This window comes from Misgurnus anguillicaudatus, chromosome 13, assembly GCF_027580225.2.
Source record: "Misgurnus anguillicaudatus chromosome 13, ASM2758022v2, whole genome shotgun sequence".
NCBI lineage: Eukaryota > Metazoa > Chordata > Actinopteri > Cypriniformes > Cobitidae > Misgurnus > Misgurnus anguillicaudatus.
The window spans coordinates 16,233,506-16,257,494 of record NC_073349.2 but is presented as its reverse complement, the minus strand read 5'-3'; the positions used below and the strand labels follow the sequence as shown (position 1 = coordinate 16,257,494).

General features: G+C 37.6%; 1 protein-coding gene across 3 annotated transcripts in view; it reads left to right on the top strand.

The window, feature by feature from the left end:
* Positions 1-23,989, top strand: part of megf6a (multiple EGF-like-domains 6a) — a 71,913-nt gene that overhangs the window by 5,721 nt on the left and 42,203 nt on the right. For 2 of the 3 annotated variants that reach the window (XM_055187785.2, XM_055187783.2), the window contains exon 1: positions 16,618-16,956. The exons of the other annotated variant lie outside the window; for it this stretch is intronic. In XM_055187785.2, the coding sequence (XP_055043760.2) occupies positions 16,797-16,956 (160 nt within the window). In that variant the 5' untranslated portion in view covers positions 16,618-16,796. Of the gene's footprint in view, positions 1-16,617; positions 16,957-23,989 lie in introns of those variants that run through there. 3 annotated transcript variants of the gene reach the window in all.

Here is a 23,989-nt window from a genome sequence, read left to right as displayed (position 1 = left end):
TGTAACATGCATTTAGAATTTGAGACTTAGATATTGGACTTCCTTATTTCAATGATGCAAAATGATGATTTTTACATCATTGAAAAAGGAAGTGCAACACTGAAATCTGTATTTCTCCTGTCTCAGCGGCAACTGAGGAAATGATGCACAACCATTCAAAAACATGACTGGGGTTCTAACTATACAAAGCTTAATGCAAATGGGTGAAGTGTCCCTATAATATCGGCAGATACATTTTCCCCACTATCGGACATTAGCAGCCAATAATCAGGGCAGATTATATCCTGGCAATCAAAAGGACTGGAAAAATGCATTGCATACTGTGCGAATGTTTTGAATTGGGTCACAGTGACAAAAGAATTACAGTTTATACGCTCTCCACTTAAGCCTATCGATAGATGTCAATCGAATATCAGTATCACCAGATACATTTTGTATTGGTGCATCCATAGTCTGTATAGGACTGTTTAAGATGTGCATTACAAAAGTAATGGTTTCAGAAATTAATACAAGTAGCTATAAGCTCGGTGACAAAATAAGTTCAAAAAAGGAGAAAATCCTTCATTTATTTGCTGTATCACTGAGCCCCTAATAACAGATGGACACTACATGGCCACGCTCTGACATAGATAAATGCAAGACAATATCTCTGACATGATCCACAGCCATCACAAATAGTTACAGATGTACAGTATTCTGAATGCATTAGCAGAAGCATGATATTCTTTCTGTGATGGATGCTTTGATTGACTTGGATGATAATAATCATTGGAAGCACATGAAAGTGGGTTTATTTGTGAATTTGACATATCTGTATAGTCAAATTAAAAGGCAACAGGATGTTCTCACAATATATTGATTAAATATTGAGAATCACTTTGACTATGATTACATCCTAATCGAAATGCATATTGCAGCCATATTTCATCTTTCACAAACATTTCATTTCAGATTTGTGTTCACACATCTTTATATGGTTGAAAAGTTCAGTACATGTTAAGTTTATTAGAGCAGACTATAAGGTAACTCCTCTTTATGCCTAGATTAAATTCCATTTTCCAACATCTATCTACTCAGGCAAACCTTATGATTTGCATCTGGGAGATATCCAGGTTTTTTAAGAACCTGTTGAAACATACACATAAGTTATACTGTATAAAACTGATTGAACACATATGCTGAGAAAATATATTTGAATTGAAACATTTATAAGTAAAAAAAAAAAAAGGTTTTACTTCCGACCTCCTCATACCAGTTTTTCCAACATTGTTATTGTCTCTGTTATGGCCATTACCTTGGAAGTCACTTGAATTGAAGGTTCATATAGCTCGAATTAGGGCTTGTTAGGAGATCAGCACGCTATGTTGGCAGTTGGTTTAGTGAAGAGACAGGATCGTTGTTGTTTCCAGATCTTGAAAAGCAGAGATATGTCAAATCTCCAACAAACATCTTGATCATTCTGGAAGATCTGCAGATGTTGCCAAACAGTTATGAATTCATTTGTGTTAATCTATGTGACATTCAGGATTATTTACCTCAGGATGAGATCAAGAGTTTATGAGGAGATCATCTTGCTTAAAGCATTTTTATTTACAGAAGGTTGTAATTTTTTTCTGGCTCAGATCTCTTATTGGTCGTCTTTAAATATTTGCAACTACGATATGTCATAGTAACTACAGATAAAACCATTACTGGGTTCACATTACATAGTTAATTTTAATCTCATTTTGTTTATTCAGTGCTGGCTTTGTTTCTATATTGCATTGAACCCAAACCATGTGCAAACTTAGCATAGTTTTATTTATTTTCAACCATTTATTTGCTATAGTTACCAGCACAAGTGCACATTTGTGTATTAGACAGGTTATGGGTTTTGGGTGTATTTTTGTCTATATTTTAAATTAGACGATCATAGTAATGTATTGGACAGTTGAATAGCTCAAAAGTTTTTATTTGTTTTTAATCATGAGAAAATGTTTTGCATTGGGGTTCAGTAAAGATGAAGATTTAGTAATGACTTACAGAGAGGCACAGGAACTCAGCCTCATAACTTAATGTCACATCAGTCATCTCTTTGGGAAAGCACAAGGATCTATTGTTTCCAGTCTCGGATGTTAGTGGTTTCTCTGGTGCAGCACCCATTGGCATGAATCTGATTTAATTCATACAGGAAATCCAGTGTTGAGCCTGATTAGTATCGATAAATTATGTATAACAGGACCTGTGTTCAGTCGAGGGCAACCGGTAACCAGAATCTTAATTTTTAAGGTTGCTGAGTTCCTCTATTGCTACCAGAGAAGTAATTTGCAAATGTAGTTATTAAACCGTTTCTCTTAGGACATTTCCACTGTGTGTTGGCAGGCACTGTCACACACTGCTGGGAAATTGAGCTTGTCCTCTTACTGTCCTCATTGGGACGTCCTATCTGCTCACTAAGGTCTTAGTATTTCAGAACATGATACCACAAGCTTTTTTGTCAAGTCATGTGTATTCATTTAATTCCTTCCTCATGATTTTTTAACATTTACATTTTCCCCTATACTGGAAGCAATTTTTAGACGTTTTATTGAAAACAACTTTTGTAAGTAAAATATAATGGTTTATAAGGTAAAGGATTGTTTTTGCAGTTGGGACAGCCATCTTATAAATAAGCAAGCATCTTTCTTGCATTGATCAATGGTATTTTTTAAGTATGCTGTGTCTTCACTTCTGTCATGCAGATGACTTTTTGTGAGTTTTTAAAGTTTTATGACATTATATTATCTTAATGCATATTATTTACATATTACAACAAACTGTGTAACAAAAACTACAAAGTCAGTTTAGGAATCTTTTGCAATAATATATATAACTACAATTTAAATGGAAAATGTTTAAAATTTGATATATAGGTCTTTGCTCTCCTGTAGTACCGCTGCAGGTCATTGGGGGGCAGCAGCCCACAGTCTGGAAGCTCATAGCCTTTGTAATTTGTGGCAGCTGCCCAGTCTAGACTGTTTTGGTCTGTTAAGTTCTGATATAGTAATACATGATTAGCAGTGTTATTGTTGGATTGGTTAGTTATTTGGAAGGTAGATTTGCACTGATGTTAACCAGAGATAAACTGGCTTTGTCCATGGGTTCAGTTCTCCAGAATGAGTTGGGTTTAAATCTCGAAACACACTTATATTTAATCCCAAATTTAATGGGATTCATCAGGTCAGAGCAGGAAAATAATGTGGGTCAAGAGTACGTTTATATGATGTGTTTTTCCAAAAAAATAGCAGATTTTCACTTCTAAGTTACTATTTTAAAGGTCATGTTCTTCCTGATCCCATTTTTGAAAACCTAGTTAGTGTGTAATGTTTCTGTTAGTGCATAAATAATACATGCAAAATGATAAAGCTCAAAGTTCACTGCCAGGCGATATATTTTCTTTAATAGAATTTCTCTTTCAAAAGCCTATACAGCGAACAGCCGGTTCGGACTACAGCCCTCTACTTCCTGCTTTAATGACGTCAGTCTAAGTGTTTTTACTAAACTCCGCCCACATGAATACGTCAGTCACCAGCTTTGGCTCAAACGGCTCTGCTAAGCTAGCTGCTATCGAATCACAACACACTAAACAAACTACACAATCAGAACTCATTATGTATTTCTGAAGGAGGGATTTCATAAAACAAGGAAGACATCAGTCCGTTTTTAGGACAGTGAAAACTGCGCTATAGACCGTTTCAGCAGTAAATACATAAACAAGCGGCTGTCGCGGTCCGCACGTAACTTCCGGTAAACTCCGCTAAGAATAAATAACAACAAAGTTGTTTAAACGTAGTTTATTTATATAACAAGTAAAAAACAACACATAGATTACCTAGGAGGCTAGGAAACCAAAACATTTGTTATTTTCGACGAGGCATTTGTTCAAGAGATCAGTTTAGCAACTAGTCAGACCATAAAAAAAAAACGGAGGTAAAGTTCGGATGCAGACGTGTATCACGTGCGTCTGATGAAACCGTCTATACAGATAATTAAATTGTGTGAAAAATACTGCGTTTTTTTACACATGAAACATGAAAACATGTTATATTGCCCACTATAAACACAATTAAAGCTTCAAAAACACAGAAAGAATGGGGACTTTAAATCTTGACTAGTGATGAGTTGCTGTAACATATAAAAACTTATTCTGATGTGATGTAGAAGTAATGTAAAAACATATGAGGACTTCAGCTGCAAAACCCTCTAAGTGCGTCTGACATGTTTTTTTGTAAATAAGTATTTTTATCAGACTCTTATGCTTAGGTTTACAAATTTAAAAGAAATTAAAAGTTTATGTAAGTAATAATTAATAATTGATGACGGGCCATTGAATTATAAGAAAATAATGCACACCCAAGGTGCAATGCACGATGTGAAGCGGAGTGCCGATACACTGCGGGTGTGCATTATTTTCAAATAATTCAAAGGACCGGAGTCAATTATTCCTCTTATACCACGGTTACCACAAACATTGCTCTGGTGCCTATTTTTAAGACATTTGACAAGTTAGGTGTGCGGTTATCTGAAAACTCATTCTCACTCCCCAAGGCGTCAAAATCTGAAGCATGTTCAAACGCCTTCAGCGTCAGTATGAAGACGTGAAGGGTGCCCCTATGCGTCACTATATCGACGAAATGGGAACTCCATTGCTTTCATGCTAATCCCGTTATGCGACGATCGGCAGGATCATGCCGCTTCTGGGCGGTAACTACTCAATTTTTGTTCCAAATTTTTTACATTTGTCGCTTGGGGTTGGGGTTAGAACTACTTTCTGTTACATAAAATTACATCCTAACCCAAACATCAACTCTAACCCTAACCCCAAGCGACAATGGTTTAAAAATCAGAAGACAAAAAGTATAAACCAATACAGACATCCTAACCCAAACCCGAACTCTAACCCCAAGCAACAGTGGCTTAAAAATCAGAAGAAGACAAAAAGTATAAACAAACTGACATCCAAACCCCAAGTCTAACCCCAACCCAAGCGACAATGGTTTAAAAATGTAAAAAAAATTGAGTAGTTACCGTCCAGAAGCGGCATGATCCTGCCGATCGTGGCATAACGTGACGCCATCACCTTCCGCGATTCCCTTTCGTCTATATCCGACGCTGAGGGATTAGCATGAAAGCAACGTCCCATTTCGTTGATATAGTGACGCATAGGGGCACCCTTCACGTCTTCATACTGACGCTGAAGCCGTATGAACATGCTTCAGATTTTGACGCCTTGGGAAGTGAGAATGTGTTGAAACAATGCATACCCATGGAACATTCCTCAGCCAATCAGAATACAGCATTCAACAGACCCGTGGTATAATAGTCAATAATTGAAGTGCCTTATTTTCACAAATGTGACTTTTGTCATTTCATTGGTACTAAATAAATTTGACGTTTTATTTTGCTGCAAAATCCTCCACTTTAAAAAAATCCACTTCTTTGTCCAAGACATAGTAAACACATTATGCAACTAGAAACACTGCAAATGATAAAAGTCAGAATGTAAAAATGAAGAAACTGAACCGCACATAAAGTCTTTATGTGACCAACTCTAAATTGTATCCAGGTCTCTGTGGAGTTAAAATGCTTACTATTTCACACCGTAAATTTTATTGCCTTTCTTTCTTAAAGGCACAAGGGAAAAAGAAATGGCAAAGTAGCTTTTCCACGCCAGCCTTCCAGTTTTGCTTACTGGAAAGGCCACATTCCCACAGAACTGCAGCCACTTTGAATTTTCCACTGCTAGACACTTTACACGTCTCAATGGCCCTGCCGCCCATCAGCTACGGCAGTATTGCATTACTTCAAGTCTACGCTCTAATCATTGCCCTTATAGTGCAAAATTATGTTTGATTTCTCTGTCTGAAGTAGATGTGAATGAATGTGAGCAGGTTAATGGATGTGCTCTGTATATTGGCAGCTTCAGCTGCGAGTGTAGCTGAATCCTCAGAGAGGATGGAAGGACAAGCCAAGCAAAAAAGCATGCGGCATAATAATATATTATGCATTAATAAATATGCATTCTAATAGCTCAGTTGGTAGAACATGGTGTAAAGGTACACATATGGGCTCATTATGGTTGTGTGTAGGTCCTACGGCATAGCCTCAATGGCATGGACTATGTATCAGATTTTATATATACTTCTGCGTCTTCCTCCGTGTTGACGTGCAATTACACAGACAGGCAGACCGAGTAGGCAGTATCCACGTGTGTAAGCCAAAGTAGCCGTACAAAAGCCAAAGAAGAAACAGTTTGACCAGTAAACCCACAAAAACGAAGATAAAGCACCTTGTTGTGTATGATTTGAGAAGACTAGTGATGGAGGTAAATAGACACAGCGACTTTTGTTGCAGTTTGTGTTAAATCACTCTTCAACTTGGTCGCAAGCAAAAAGGCCTATGAATAAATGTGACGCAGATTTTTTTTACCTGACGGGAGGGGTTCTAGTGGACCAATCACAGTGCTTGCGGTCCATGTAAAATGGACGCGCCATCACATTTTTGCACATCAGAGCTATGCACAGTCTATGCATATGGCGTAGAATGCACGACTAAAGCCAGCTTTAATCTATACGTTAAATGCACTGGATAAAAGCATCTACATAAATGTTAATGCAAATAACTTCAAAATTACCAAATCAGGTACAGTATGTTCCCTCCATCTGTCATTGGTTAAACAAACATTGTTTTTAATAAGAGCTACTCGAGTGCTAAACCATAATGCCATTGGTTCAGCTCTACTGATTCCCAGACTGGGTTTCTCCACTAGTTTAAATAACTAAAAATGTCTTTGGGAGTTTCCTCTGAAGTGGCAGCTAGATCCAGCATCAATAACGGTGATCTCACGGCTGTTTGCTCTTATTTTTGTGGTTTGTGTTTGGCTCTGTTAATATTCCATATTCAGGTCATGAGAGTTTTTTGTGTGTTTATGTCTTGACAGTTATTGCTTTTTACAGAAGTTGTTAAATATATTTGCATGTCAGGACATTGAATGAAAATATTGTTGATGATACTATGTAGCCAAAGCACATTTGGACATCTGGAAGGAGATTTTCAGTATGGAAAAACATTTGTGTCCAAACTACTTGGAAACGATCAAGTAAATTTTTCATTTTCATACTTGTCAATACACTGGAGTATACAAGGATTTAATACAGACTTTAAACATGCAATAAAAATATAATATTCCCACCACAAATTTGTCTTGTTTAATATAAAAGAATAAGAAATTCTGTTCATTGCACATAAGACTGTAAATAAACCAACATGATCTCACGGAAAGTCGTGTTATAGTCACTCAAAATTGTATTCATTTATTCGTGTTCATGGCACGAAATTCAGCTTTTTTTGTGCCTTGAGCACGAATGTCTTTTTCATGACACTCGCATAAAGTTCTATAAATAGTTTCTTGTGTCTGTGGCACGACTTTCTTTTTCGTTTTATTTTATGTATTGTTTTCTCATAGTTTTTTCCCTATTTTTAAATCATTGTCGCTTGGGGGTAGATTTGGGGTTTGGGTTAGGATGTACTTTTATGTTTTGGTTTCTACATGTTTTTCTTAATAATAATAATAATAATAATAATGCATTTTATTTATGGGCGCCTTTCACGACACTCAAGGACAAGGACTTTACAATAAAACAATACAGTCAAAATACATAATACAAATAAGTCATACATCAGTTACACAAATAAAAAGCCTGCCTAAAAAGATGAGTCTTAAGTCTAGTTTTAAAAAGAGTCAGATTTTCACTGGTCCGTATATCTAGTGGTAGCGTATTCCACAGGTAAGGGGCTGCATTTAAGGTGAAAGTATGCAGTACGTACCACGTTATTTATATGTGTTTCAAATGATAGAGTGCTATCGAAAATGACACCCAAGGTATTAACCTTTGTAGATACTGGGACTAGTGAACCATCAACAAACATTGCGGTACATTTAGATTTTGCTAAATTGGTTTTTGAGCCAATTAGCAAGATCTCAGTTTTTCCACTGTTTAATTTAAGAAAATTAAATGTAAACCATTGTTTGATCTCAACAAGACAGTCTGTAAATTGTGATAATGGAAAATTTGAAGTAGTGTCTGAGGAAAGATAAAGCTGGGTGTCATCAGCGTAACAATGAAATTGAATACCGTGCTTTCTAAAAATACTACCAAGGGGCAATAGATAAATAATAAACAAAAGAGGGCCGAGGACAGATCCCTGAGGGACTCCAGTGGCTACACAAGTGGGCTTTGATATATACTGTTTCAGCTGAACAAATTGGGAACGCCCAGTTAAGTAGGAATGGAACCATGACATAACAGTACCTGTGATCCCTATAGACCCCAGTCTGCTCAGTAAAATGGCATGAGAACCGTATCGAACGCTGCGGTCAAATCAAGTAGAACAAGTAATGTCAGACTCCCTGCGTCAGCAGCAATCAATAAGTCATTGGAGATCTTTAATTAAAGCTGTCTCAACACTATGTGAAGGACGAAAACCTGACTGGAACTGTTCGTATAGGTTATTTGTGGAGAGATGTTCCTGGAGTTGATTAGCAACAAAAAAAACTGTAAATTTGAGATAGGACGGAAGTCATTGAAGTCGCTCAGGTCAGCCTCCGATTTCTTGGGGATTGGAGAAATGATAGCTGTTTTAAAAGAGTCAGGGACTATACCAGACATAAGTGAGGCATGAATAATATCAGTGATTAAAGGTGAAAGAGACTGTAAACAAGCTTTAACCAAATAAGTTGGGATGGGATCTAGATGACAGGTAGTAGATTTAGCTACTACCTTCCGCCTTTGAAACTATTTTCACCTGGAGTGGGGGTTAGAGTTTGGGTTTGGATTAGGGGGCGGGGCGTGGCAATCAAAGGGCGTACGCGTCATGATGAAAATGAAAATATTTTTATTTAAAACACTCAAATAAAACTTAATTTTGAAGAAACTATGACAGAAAATGAACACATAATAGATTATTAATGAATTAAATGTTTTAAACAGATACCTCTAACGAAAATAGCTGCGTGATGAAGTGAAACTAAAGGGTTAATAAATACAAACGAAAGCAGATGTTGTAGAACGTCTGGCGAACGATGATAGATAGCACAAAGGTTGTAAAAACTGATTATTTCCCACTATTAATTACATTATCTTAAAGGAGTGTAACTACCTTAGCATGTAAATAATGCATATAAATAACGTGAGCAAGAGCGCTCAACAATTATATCTAATCAACAGGCACGTGCAACCTAGCTAGCAGTTTGCTCAAACAACAAAATCACCAGCTAACTTACTTTAAATTTAGAGAACTATAGACCAGTGGTTCTCAAATTTTTTCTGTGTGCGGCCCCCCCTTGTGTACTGTGCTTTCCTTTGCGGCCCCCCAAAGAAAATGGATGACAAAAAACTGTTCTAAAATTTAACATTTTAATTAAACAAAACATATTAAGTTATACAAAGTTGTTAAGTTGTTAAGTTATACTGTTGGTAAGTAGCCTTATTTTTTTGGTTTAATTACACAGAATTCACGATAAATGAATGTATTTTATAAAATGTCATAAAACTGGGGCCCCCCTGGCACCATCTTGCGGACCCTCTGGGGGCTCCGGCCCCCAGTTTGAGAACCACTGCTATAGACTAATACAATAACAGTCTTAAATAAACCCAAAACATAAGTCCACTTACAGTTCTCACAGACACTCATTTTATCAACTGGAAATCCTCTAGACCAGTGGTTCCCAAACCTTTTCAGCGTGCGGCCCCCCTTGTGTACAGTGCATTCCTTTGCGGTCCCCCAAAGAAAATTTGCGACAAAAAACTTTTCTAAAACTCAACATTTTAATAAAAAAAAAAACATTAAACTATACAAAAAAGTAGTGCTTTTGGTTAGTAGCCTTATTTTTTTTAGGTTTAATTACACAGAATACATGATAGATTTAGTATTTCATAAAATGTCATACAACTGGGGCCCCCCTGGCATCATCTCGCGGCCCCCAGTTTGAAAACCACTGCTCTAGACAGTGACGTGACCATTTCGGCCGTGTGGCGCGCGTCCACGCTCGGGGTGTGAAGCGCGTCCACGCTATTCTCTGAGATGCACTTGACGGCCTTTGCAGCGATTGATTTTTTTTTTTGGACGACCTAGTTAAGGCGTTAGGGTCTCCCAGCTTAGGCGAGCCGCCCGGACTGCAAAGTGCTGCGGGAAACCCTAGGTGCACTATTCCTTTAATAACCACGTTTCATACATACACTGCAAGGAACTTTTATTTTGTTAACATTTAGTAATCTGTTGGGTGTCTGTTGGATAACCTCTAGTATTAGTAATAAGGACGCAGGCATGCCCTGTTCCATTAGCTTTGCTTTAAAGTGTATAGGTGCTGTCTGTGAGCTCTGGCTAATGTCTGAAGTGTCTGTCATTAGATAGGATGGGCTCGGCTTTGAAATGACAATCATTGAATGGGGACATCAAAAGGTACTTTGACTGCTAACAATTCTACTTGGCCAAAGAAAACTTCCTGTTAAAGTAATGGTACATGAAGTCCATTCAACTGGTTTGCTTCAAGAGCCATATTTAATTGGACATCATGTGCAAACCAAACACAGTGCCAACACTGTTAGATTTACACTGTTAGGTCTTTAAAATATTACCAAGAACTTCATGGGACCAAAAGGCAAGACGATAAAGTTTTGGTTTTTCAAAATACCTTTCAAATTTAATGGTTTCGAGCTCTGCAGACCGTTATTTATTGCACAAAACATATGTGGTTTGCCCAAACTGTATTCCCACTGCATGTTTCTTTGTTGTGTTATGTTTATGTTCTTTAATGATGAGGGCATTTTACCCAACCTGTCCTAAATTGTCTATTGTTATACCAAATAACAAATAATTCATTTTTTTTTGGATTTGAGAGCTATTGCCATGTTATGATTAATACAGCATGCTGTATTGGCTGATAATGGAGCAAACCAAAGCTGCCGCGTTCCATAGTTGACAGTGATAAAAACCTTGTGCTCACTCCACTATAAGTCTATGTAAAATACCTATTTTTGAGATATTCATAAATGGGGAGTTTTGGATGTTGTTGAGTCAAGATTGGCAAGTCTGCATTAGCATTCGGAAAGCATTAATGCATTAGCTGGCAATGCACTACTACATTATACAGACAATGTCAGAAAAAAATGATCCCAAGCTGTCACTGGGGTGGTACCCTTTTAAAAAGTACACCTTAATATCTAAAGAGCTCATTTTAGTACCTCAGAGGTAAATATTGGTACCAAATGTATGCATATCTGTACCTAAATCTGTACCTTTTCAAAGGGTACAGCCCTTACTTGGACACATGGCTTGGTTTACTTCTGTACACTGACTCTTTTTTGCTGTAAGCAACCACAATTCTTCAGCTTAAATACTTAGCAAATCCAATTTTCCATCTTGCAGTATCTCATTTACAGTCTTCTGAAATGTAGATCATAGAGATCCAGCAACCTGAGATGAGTTTTATTGTGTATGTAAGGTTCGCAGTAAGAGCTGTGCCGCTGGCCAGAGGTCAGTGTCATAAATGTGAGGAACATTTCTTTCTCTACATCTCCCTAGCGATCACAGATCCACGGAAAACGCAGAAGGGATTCTGGAAGCCTTCCAGCACTAAAACCTGCAAGGTTTGCATTGCACTGAATGGAACCAAATGACTGAAGAAAGTAAGACCAAAGCCAATATCTCAACTAAAATAAAACCTGAACTGTGTTATTATTCCAGCAACTTTTGGGACTATCTCTTTAAATCTGTATGAATAGGTTTTCGTTTATTCTGCGCTGCAATTGCCAATTGATGCCAGAAAAAACACAACCCTCTAAACCTATGCATTGATAATTAAGTGAAATGTAAGCTTTTATAGGTCAGACTGTGTGATTATAATAATTATGATCATTATATAATATTTATATTTTGGACAAAACCACAGAAGAGCACAGAGGGTTAATCTGAAAATATTTCTTTACATGTGGACTTGCCAATTTCTTGCGGCAGACAAAGAACTTAATTGTTTGTAATAGTAATAAATCATAGTAATAAGGAGGATATGTTCATTATACAGAAACTGACAACGATCAGCGGCAGTATTGTCATCATTAAATATCAATGTGCTGTAAATCACCATCAAGGGAGCATTACAGATCTGTGTGACTATATGAACTATAGCTTTGTATTTTCTGTGGATTACAGACAACCTGGAACATCAGTAGAGGTTAATAGTAACTCTCTAAATATTTAGTTGAACTGAAACTGGCGATCTGCTCGACACCCTATCCAAATATAGCAGCTATGATGGATTATATAAAAACAGCTCTCTCTTAACTCCTGTAACAGCTTACCTTTTAATAGTGTGAATGAAATGCCATGTCTTATACAATAGAAAATGCCTATTAATTTTCAGACAGTAATTAAAATTCAGTTGGTCATCGTTCACTTATCTTTCAGTGAGAAAGTGTGGTTTAAAGAAATGAAGAAGTCAGTTGTGTTCAATGCTTTTGCTCACAAGGGTGAGTAAATGATGGCAGATAATGTTTTATCTTTTTGTGAGTTCTTTCACATGCTGTGCCGGACAGATGGCAAAGTTTCATTATACATGTACAGTTCTTTATACTGGCATAACACATTTTTGATGACACATTAAAGATTTGGGATGTTCCTTTAAAACCTAATGTAGTTCTGTGACCATCATTATTTAACCTAAAACATTTTTTAACCACTTTGACTGGAGCCTGATGCTGAATGTCTTATAGGCATAGTTCACCCAAAAATAAAAATTCTCTTGTCATGATTCTGCCCTCTTGTCCTTGTTTTACTTCAGTCTTGAGGCAGGATCATGACAGGCCCGGCTTTTTTAGCCTGGGAGGAACAAAAAGTCCTAGGAGGGAAAAAAACCCTTGGGAGATATATATAGATCGACTGTATATATATATTTATTTGGGATGTAAATGGGATGTAAGCGGATAAGGAGATTAAACTGGTTCTGTCGGTGGCCGTTGGTCAGGCATCGGCTGGGCATTACGTTGAAGGACAGCCAGTAGATCAGTGGTGTGTTGACCTCCACGGCAGCTTGAACTGGGTCTGTTTGTCTCAAGTCAATGTCCTCGGGTTCAAGGACAAGACAGGGAGAGAGAAACAAAATCCTATTAGCGTAGGGGCCGTTCGCATGTAATGCAAGTGTCACACAATGTTGTGTTTTAATATATGCTCGGTTCCAGACAGGCTAGCTATTGCGGCAACAGTATATTACCCATACGAGTTATGTGAATGCTTTGTTCTGTACAAACTAACTATTGCAAGATAAGTATATTTTCTAGACAAATTATGTGAATGCTTTGTTAAAAAAGTCTTAAGTTTAGATTTAAAGTGATCGACTTTGTCTGATTCTCGGACATCAGATGGCAAATCATTCCAGAGCTTAGGGGCTAAGTAGGAAAAGGATCTACCACCTTTAGACACTTTTGATATTCTAGGGATAATTAAGAGACCAGAATTTTGGAACCAGAGTGAACGAGATGGATTGTATTCTGATATTAATTGTCTAAGATACGAGGGTGCTAGGCCATTTAAGGCTTTGTAGGTGATTAATAGTATTTAAAATTGTATGCGATATTTGACTGGTAGCCAGTGTAAAGATGCCAGAATTGGGCTTATGTTGTCATACTTCTTAGAATGAGTAAGCACTCCTGCAGCGGCGTTTTGAACTAGCTGAAGCCTGTTTACCTGATTTGCATGGCATCCCTCGAGTAACGAGTTACAATAGTCTATTCTAAAGGGTCATAAAAGCGTGGATAAGCTTCTCTGCATCTGATGCAGACAGCATATGGCGTATTTTTGAGATATTTCTAAGATGGAAGAATGCTGTGCGGCAGACGTTGGAGATATGACTATCGAAGGATAAATTGCTGTCTAACACCACACCTAAGTTCTTAACCGTGGAAAATGGCACCACAGTTCACCCGTCTATGGGCAACTTGTAATCTGACATATTTGGTTTTGAACGATTCGATTTAATCCAGTCAAGCATAGTCTAGTTCAGTCTTGTTTATTGATAGGTCTTAGTCTTAGCCTGGGGCTCATGATCGGTTTGGTTACAAACATTCCTCAAAATATATTTTTTCGTGTTCATCAGAACAAAGAAATTTATACAGGTTTCTAACAACATGAGGCTTAGTAAATGATGACAGAATTTTCATTTTTGGGTGAACTATCCCTTTAAAGCTCCCATAACACACACTGTTTCTGCTTATCTGATGTTAATCTTGAGTAGTATTACATCCTTCATCATATATCCAAAGAGTCTTCAGTTTTATCAGATTTATAAAAGACAGATCAGCTTTGGCAAATGTTTCCGTAAAAACCCGACCCCCCCCTTGGGGCGTGCCGCGGGAGGAGCGAGTCACAAGCAAGAAACACTGAATAACTTCATGACTTCATAATTCACTACATGTTACAATTCACTACAATGTCCAAAGTAACACAGAAGTCTTACTTACCACATGCAACTCATGACCCCGTTGGGACTTTTTATGAAACCCATCGTTAAACAAACACACACACACAAAACTCCGCTACTACCCTGGATAAACAGACTATATTCATTGTTTCCATAAGGCTGGCTTAGTTCTTCTTACATCCATAAACACACTTCTTCTTTCGTGCCATTGTTGAGTCTTAATATAAAACAAAGCTGTCGTGTGAAGTGATTTTAGCGTCTTCGGTTCTCGCTTTCCCACTGAATGAGGTGTGGGTGTGCTTTTCCGGGGGAATTGCCAGGTCTACCCATGCTACGTAAGATGTACCCATGTTCAAAAAAAACTTTCCAAAACTTGTACGAGCCCTGGCGAAGTGCATCCGCACAAAAAATACTCTGTCACACGTCCAACTGCCTTTTGGTCACTTTGCCTATGTTTAGCATGAGGAATCCAACTTTTAAATTGTGTTAATAAGTCAGAATGCATGAAGTACCGTTAACCCCCCCCCCTCCTCCGTTTAACTTGCATTACAGGATTGTAAAAAAGCCCATGAAACCCTGTGGCAAAACGCAAGGGGAAGCGACCCTGAGACAGGCGGCCTAGAGATTGCGGAGACTGCGGAGACTGCTCTTCAGGATGTGGTGACAGGCCGTTTCTGCGCTTTGTGTTCGAGGGGCGAGCATATCAGTACAAAGTTCTACCCTTCGGGCTGTCCTTGTTTCCCTGCATCTTCACGAAGGTTGCGAAGGCGGCCCTTGTTCCCATGAGAGAGCCCAGCATTCGCATGCTCAACTACTGAATGGCTTAAAAGCAGTTATGCGTACACACGGATGGTGCTCAGGTACCTCGCCCAATTGGGCCTTCAGGTCAAGCCCAAAGTGGCGGTTACTAGTGATGGTCGGTTTTCGAAACTTTTATGAATCTTTTGATTCAAATCATTGGTTCAGAGCGTGTTTCAAAACTGGCCAAGTCACGTGATTTTAGCAAATGAGGCTTCATTACATCATAACGAATGTTTCGAAAATCCAATGATTCACCACTAGGAGGAGTTGTAAAAAGTGTAAACTTTTTGGACAGAACTGCTTTTAAACAATATTGACCAGCAGGTGTCGCCAGCGTGTGTGGTGTTTCTGAAGCAATTTTCGAATCAATTGGTTCAATTGATTCAAAGCTTCAAAAAGCTTAGTTTCTCCCATCACTAGTGGTTACAGGGCAAAGACATGCTAGTCCGCACAGACAGCACTGCAACCGTGGCGTACATCAACCGGCAAGGTGTGTAAGTCTGTATTTATACTTTCCCGGCGGGGCGAGCCGGCATATGCAAATACTGCATGCCAATGTTCATTGGCTCTTTCTAGTTACACTCCAAGCAGATTGGTATCTCTAGCGAGTTCCCAATTCGTCGGTCATCGACGTGACATCTCTGTTCCCTACCTTCTGGGAACGAGGGTTACATCCTTAACCGAAACGTTTTTCATCTGACTCACAAACTTACAAGACACTAATCGTGCACTATATTTAAACTTCTCTTAACCTTAATTTCCTCTGGATAAACTGATACAAGCTTAGTTTGCTTTCTCTCTCAGTTTGAGCTATGTCTGCATTTTGCACTTATGTGCTTTTCCTTGGCATTTTGTTTCTTGAGGTTAATTTGTGGTTAAGATGCGTATGACATTACTTCTGTTAGAGTACTTCTGTTAGAGTTTCCATTGATGTGAGCACAGTGCCTATCTGCATAAGTTTGTATTTGTCTCTTTTTGTCATGTCATGCTCGATCCCAGTGCTTGTGACATGAGAGGCTTTATAAGAATTCACTTTTTAATAAAGTGATCTCACAACAGCTGTGTGGGACCAGAATGTGTGACCGGATTTTAGAGAAACCTTGCTGTTTGGTATTGCTGGTAATTCAGAATTCAGCACATTGCACATTTTCTGTGAAGTAAGCCAGAGCTTGTAGATTTGGTCAACAGCTCAGCTTCAGTACCTAGGGGAGGAGGTGGGAGGAGCCTGGAGAGACAGGGGGTGGGACTGCAGCAGCCCGTAGAGACGATGGAGACAGGAGGTACAGAGCTACGAGAAAATACATGTCTGTCAATGCTGAGAGAGAGAGAGAGAGAGAAAGAGAGAGAGAGAGAAAACATAGCTTTTAAGAAGCTAACTCAACCCTCAGGAACAGTTGTTCTCTTTTCTGTTGCACAATGGCCAGCTGATAAAGTGTTTGTCATGTATTGACTGTGTTAGTCTTTCTGGTTAAATGACGTCTTGGTAACACAGTGTGCTTTGACAATGTTGTCAGATTGGCAGAAGTTAGTGCTTATATTTGCCTTTTTGAATCAACTGGTCTTAATTTTGGGTGCTGGAAATACACGCTACAGATATTATCACAGAAACTGCTACACCTGTTTCAATGGATATCATGGATACACCACAGGACACCTGGGGCCAGGTGAGTGTAAATCCATTCAGTTGATTTGTAGTTGGGTGAAAGTTCTTTCAAAAACTTGAAAGAACTGTGAGAGAGACTTTAGGTATGTGCTGGAACGTATTAGTGTAATGACTGTGAATTAAAAGTTCTGGGACCGAATCACATCCTGCTGTATGCTTTGGTATGTCTTGGCTGTGGCAAAGCAAGCTTCATTCAACACTAGTAATTCAGCATGAAGGACTGGAGAGGATAATGCCTTTAGTCCACTATGAACAGATGTCAGATTTGTAACAGACCAACAAAACAAATAGTATTATGTTGGTGTTTGCCAAATATTATATAGCCTCTTTAGGTGACATGAAATGTATTTATTAACTCAAAACCACTGCGATGAATACCTATAGACAGAAATTATAATTATTAGCTCTAAATTAAATGAGACTGTCTAAGCATAAGCAAGCATTAGCAGCAAATTGCTTTACTAAGCCAAAGAAAATACAAGAATATCTGTTGAAGATGGCATACAATCTCAGGTAGACTTTCTTGCATGCATTACCTTTTGTGAAGCATATGTTATGTGAAGAAAAATATAACAGTGCCAACACATACTATCAATCTCTTTCATTACAAACTAAGAAATGGATGAAATGGATGGCCTGGACCAAGTAATGGGAAAAAGCAGCGAATAAGAGCCCATAATGTGAATTGTTGATACAATGCCAAGACATTTCTACACATTCTAATGGGTACACTGAAGATTGTACACTGGAGATAAATAAAATGTAACATAATTTCAGTGGTTCCTTTATCCATCATATTCTACAGTTTTGATAAGTTTACTATTAAAGCAACACCAAAGAGTTTTTTTACCTTAAAATAACGTTTCTCAAAAAGTTTCAGTCGTTCATCCACTCGAAACAGGGTGAACGGCACTTTTACATTCGCTTTGCAGCCCTCTATCGGCCAACACCGCACTAAAGAAGTTTCCAACCGTCGGGTCGCGGGCCTGTAGTTCGAGTAAAAACTACAAAAACATGCTTTATGGCAGACCTACAACCCAATCAGAGCCAGCTTTGCTGCAGTAGGCTAAATTATTTATGACAGTGGTAATGGACAATTCCGCTTCCCACCTGTAGGGGGAGCAAAGAGCAAAAACTCTTTAGTGTTGCTTTAATCTAAAATAAGTTATTGGTTCAACTTAAAAAAGTAAATTACATGGTTGTCTTATAATTTAACTTAAAATAGTTAACTTTAAAAAGTTGTGTAAAAATTGTTGTTTCAATTTTTTTGTTAGTTAATTAGTTGAATTAACTAAAATACTTAATTTTTGGGTTTTGTACTCAGTCCAAGTGATCAGTACAAGTACTAAGGTAAATTGTTGGACTGCATAAAAATAGGAAGATACAGAAGTAAATGATTTGTTTTATTTCAAACAGTGTAACGACTTTATTTTAAATCATCAATTATTTTAAATCTCTGATTAAAATAAGAACCAAAAAATATTTCATCCAAACCCGATTGTCCTCTGCAAGGTCACAGGTGGCTGAAGCCTATCCAGCATATTGGGCCACAAAATAAGTATACAGAAAGTATTTCCAGTAGTATATTAAAAACTTTTTTTAAAATAATTAAACATACACTGTAAAAGTTCCCAATTTAAATAATTTGTTCCAATAAGTTGATCTAACTTTTACCTTATATGGTGTAAAAGCAATTTATTTTAAAATCCACACTGTCAAAAGTGTAAAGTTGGATCAACTAAAAAATTACTTCAATATTTTTCAATATTTACTTCAACTTAAAATATTTTTTACAGAAATTATTTTTTAGGTTTTACCAATTGAAGTAATTTAAGTTGATCCAACTTTTCACTTTTTACAGTGTATGTTATACATAGTACAGAATACTGTGAATCAATTGGTGACTTTTTTTTCGAGGGTGCATGATGCAAAGCTTTAAACAACATGTCATTTCAAAATATGTAAACTTATGTGCATCAAAAGTGATGTTAAAATACAAGCTTGTTGCAGACGCTTCAAATGGGTTTATGATAAAAGAGACGCTCACGTTTGCCAGATACTCGCTTAATCTCATGTGTAATAAGAGTTTACTGTTAAGTTAGTGTCTTGCGAGTATTTTGTGAACGTGATCGTCTTTTTTATCATAAATCCTTTCCACGCATGTGCAGCAGGCATGTATTTTGACAAGATGCATGATGCATTGTTCACATGATGCAAAAAACACATATTTTGACATGATGAGCAACACACATGACACTCCAAACCAGTGGCAGCGGTGACTTTTTTCTTCGAGGGCACTTCGAGTTTGTCACAACATGCATGTAGCCCATTATGTGTGTGGTTCCTTATTTCAAAATATGTGTTCTGCGTGTCTTGTGCATCACGTGTCTTGTTAAAATAAGTGCCTGCTGCAGACGCGCGTCTAAAGGGTTTATGATAAAAGAGACGCTCGCGTTTGCCAGATACTCGCATAATCTCATGCGTAATCAGAGTTTACTGTTAAGGGAGTGTCTTGCGTGTATTTTGTGAACGTGAGCATCGCTTTTATCATAAACGGTTTTGACGCATGTACAGCAGACATTTATTTTGACAAAACACGTGATGCACATGGTTCACATGATGCAACGAACACATATTTTGAAAACGCAAGCAGCACACATGACACTTCGAACACCTATTTTGAATTTGAGCCCCTCAGAAGAGATGTCACCGGCTGCCACTGCTGTAAATGATAATAATTTATGTCATTTAATATCTAAACATTATGTAAATTCTCTCGAACTGAATTAGTGTTTGGATTGAGTTAGGATATTTATCTTGACACAATTGTAAACATGTTGTGAAATATTTATAGCTAAAATGATTAGGCTTCTATGTTAGATATAAATATTTTGTTCAAGCAAGTTCCAATGTTTTCTTTATAAAGCTGGGAAAACTAAAAATACCTTCAGGGTTCATTGTGCTCTAGAGTAATGCTCTCCTAAACACAGTCCAAGATTAAAGACAAGCATGTGTTGGATTAAATCAGATCTGTTATATAATCAATCTACAGTCAGCAATACTGTGGAATTCCTCTTTATACAGTACAGTTTGGCAGCATTGATGTGCCCCTACAACAATGTGGAAGACAGACTTTGATTTTGGCACCTCAGAAGCACATTTTTAAAGCAACTTGGGATCTGATCTGACTGAAAAGAATAATAAAACAAGAGTAAACAGTGACAATAGCTCTCCAGAGTATGATATCAAGCCAAATCTTCTAAGCAACATTTAAGCAAAAGTTGGTGATCTCAATGCAAATGTTTTAATCTAAAGGTTATCGTGATAAGAAGCAATTGCATATCTAACCTGTGGACCTCAGGGGTTCAAGATAACATATGTCATTGATTTTACCTTCTGATTCAATTGTCCTGGCTATATATCACGTAACTGTAGACCTTTGAGGCCCAAGCAACACAGCATTAACTGAAGTGGTTGAAATGTGTTATCTCAATGGGGATGCACATCAGCACCAAATTAAATGGCTGTTGGCTGTTAGATTTTTCTTGCATTTTGCGTGATGAATTGCAGGGAATGCTACAGAGGGCAATTGTAGAGACCCACGGGCTGCTGTCTGCGCCACAGCCGAGCTTCCTTTGTGAATTCCTGAATTTCAAGTCTCGTTTGAAACCTGGCTGTTTATTTACACCCTGCTGTTGTAAATGGGCCACAGTTCTTCTCTCTCTCTCTGTGTGTCTCTCTCTGTCTCTCTCTCTCTCTCTCTCTCTCTCTCTCTCTCTGTGCTCTTCAGCACTTTTGCAATTAAGGTTCCTTTAGGCTCCTGGACAGGTGGTTTCTATTACCTACACAGCGTCTGATCATCTTGCACACTGTGGTGTTTCTGGTTGTCGGAGCTCTGATTTCACTTTCATTCCATGCGGTGATGATCTGGATTCAAGAGTAAATCTCATATGATGGTACAGAATGAATTATTATAGCTCTCCATATAGCTTCAATTAATCTAACATTTTGTAAAATGCAGGGGTGTTTTAACCCATGGTCGGCTATAAAGAAGAAAAACCAACCCTAAAGTAACCTACTCTGTGTTGTACATTATATGGGTCGTAACACTGCAGATCACTGATTGGTCAGAGAGAATCGTCACTACAACGTCATTGCTAATTTCAAAATTAGCTTGCCCTTGTACGCCGTCAAGCACACTATGATGTCATCTGTGATGAAAAAAAAACATCCACATGCTGAGAATCAATAACACCATGGCATTGATATGCTTTATTGCTCCCGTGTTGAGTGTTTGTTTGTATTGCGTTTTTAAGAAGATGTCATGGCAGTAGAGGAGGTGCAACTGTAACAATAAAGTCTCGTCCCATTTCTACCCCCTTAAAACTTGCACTTGGTTTTGAGTGCCCTCAACAGTAAAGTCCCCTCAACGAGGGAAGTGGGGGTTCAAATCTTTCCCTATGAAATAGGACACCACTATATGGAAAGTCACCTACGTCACATACAGCGTGATTATTATTAATATGATTGAACTCTCGATAAGCCCGGGTTATACGTGTTCATGTGAACGCCGGAACACACATCCTGAATGTTGACAAAACTTCCCAGATCAGATGTATATTTGATGGACATATTCTCTCGATGTAGGTGGGTGACGTCGTCAGATAGCTCCGTGAAATATTTTCTAACATTAGTGTTCAAAACTTCACAAACACAAAACTCGTGTTCAAACTATTTCCCAAATTTTAACATGCTTATTTGCGAAAATCGCAGAGCTCGCAAGGTATCCTGGGTAATTTCATCTCCCACTTCGTTTTAAGCCTGCATCGGTCCTGACTACATTTTGAGGGTTGATTCTAAGGGGAAAATAGCACTCCGTCTTGCTCCCTAAAGTAATGGGATGCCCAACCCCTACACGTGCACTTGCAAAAGCGAGGGTTAGGGCAAAAATGTAGGGGAAGGGGAAGTATTGGGATGGGCCCTAAGTCTATTATCCCATTCACTCTGAAGCGGCACTAACTCCAATGGAAAAGCAAACCGAGCCAAAGTAAAGCGAGGTACCGTCATGTGGTACCGTACCGGGCTGATCCATACTATCAAATGAAAAAGCTCCATAATATGCACTCTTTCAGACTAATTACACTGAAAAAAAATGATTCATTGAATTTAATCAATTTTTTTAAGGTAAGTGGTTGCAATCAATTTATTTAAGCTACATTTAAACAAAAGTTTTATATTTTATTCTACTTTACTAATCGTTTATGTTTAAATGTAGCTTACATAAACTGATTGCAACCATTTACCTTAAAAAAATTGATTAAATTCAATGAATAATTTTTTTCAGTGTATAGTCATGCAAAATTGAATAAGTTTATTTGTGTCCATGGCACGAAATTTAGCTTTTTCCGTGCCTTAAGCATGATTTTTTTTACTTGACACATGGCACGACTTTCTTTTTTGTTTAATTTTATTTATTGTTTTCTCATAGCTTTTTTCCTATTTTCTTACCATTGTGGCTTGGGGTTAGAATCACTTTACATATTTATCACGTTACATATTTAGACATCCCAACCCAAACCCCAACTCCAGGCGAGAACAGTTTTAAAAGCGGAAGAAAAACATATAGACACCAATACATAAAAGTACATCCTAACCCAAACCCCAAACTAACCCCAACCCCAAGCGACAATGATTTAAAAATAGGGGGAAAAAAATACATAAAATGTCACGAAAAAGACATTTATGCTCAAAGAAAAAAAGCTGAATTTCGTGCCATGGACACGAATAAATTAATCAAATTTTGCGTGACTATAACACAAATTTTTGTGAGATCATGTTAACTCTTTGGTACCAATATGTACCTCTTTAGTGACAATAGGGACCATTTTTTAGACAGCAACTGTTTTTCAAGTGTGTAGGTGAAGCTGTATAAATGTTTACCATATCATATTAGAGAGATCTTTTCTCAATTTTCTCTACTCAATGAGTCTTTATCAAACAGAAGTGCTCAGGTTCAACTGAATGTCTGCTTTAATGCTTTTGTCTAGGTTTTCTTTAAATAGATTCTCTTCAGTCTTCCCCGTGTAATCCACTGCGGTCAAGTGGACCATCAACTTCAACATCCTGGCTAGTCTAAAATCACTCTTTGTTCTCTGATACAGTAGATCTCCCAGAAGAACCAGTGATTGACAGAACATTAGTGGAATTCAAGCATAAGTGATTTTGCTGAACCTCTTAAGTGCTTTTATTCACCCATGACAGAAGATAAATGGTTCACAAAAATAAGTGTTTCTAAATGAATCCTGTTTCTATTTAAACTTTTGACGGTTTTTGTAACACCAGATCTTTCTGGGGATTACTTGTGAAGGTCAAACTACAGGCTATACAGGAATGAAAACAGTTAGTTTGAACACTTATATTTGGTTGAATGTAACTTGAAATATCAATTTGTAATAGTTTTAGGAATAAATCCTTGCCTCCTTCCACCTTTGCCTCACACCTAGCAGTCTTTTTTTGCTCTAAAACAACTGTATCATTTTCCTGTAATAACTCTTTTCTACACAATATTGGCCATAACTGTTATATGCTTTAAGTTGAGGAAACAATAATATGGTCCTCCATCATTTAGTTAGAAAGTTATATAGATAAAAAGAATTTAAACAAATTTTCTCATGGTTTTCTCATGGCCCTGGTTTAATATTCAATTTATAAAGATTTTTCCCGGAAAAGATATTGGAAACTATATAATACGTGTCTCTAAGGGAGTATATTAATAATTATAAATGCATTAAATATACTATTTATCATATAAATAATCATCAAAAATGTTCAGTCACATTAGTGGTGGATTTAGTCTTTTTAGATTTCCCTACTCCCTTATTCCATATGAAAGCATTTGAGTTCATAGCCACCAGCTATTTTTCTCCATATAACATCATCTTTGCTGCATAAGTTATATATGTGTAACCCACAGCAGAATTCACATAACTCTTACACAGTGCCCATCTGCACACCGCTGGTATTGCTGTCTGTCA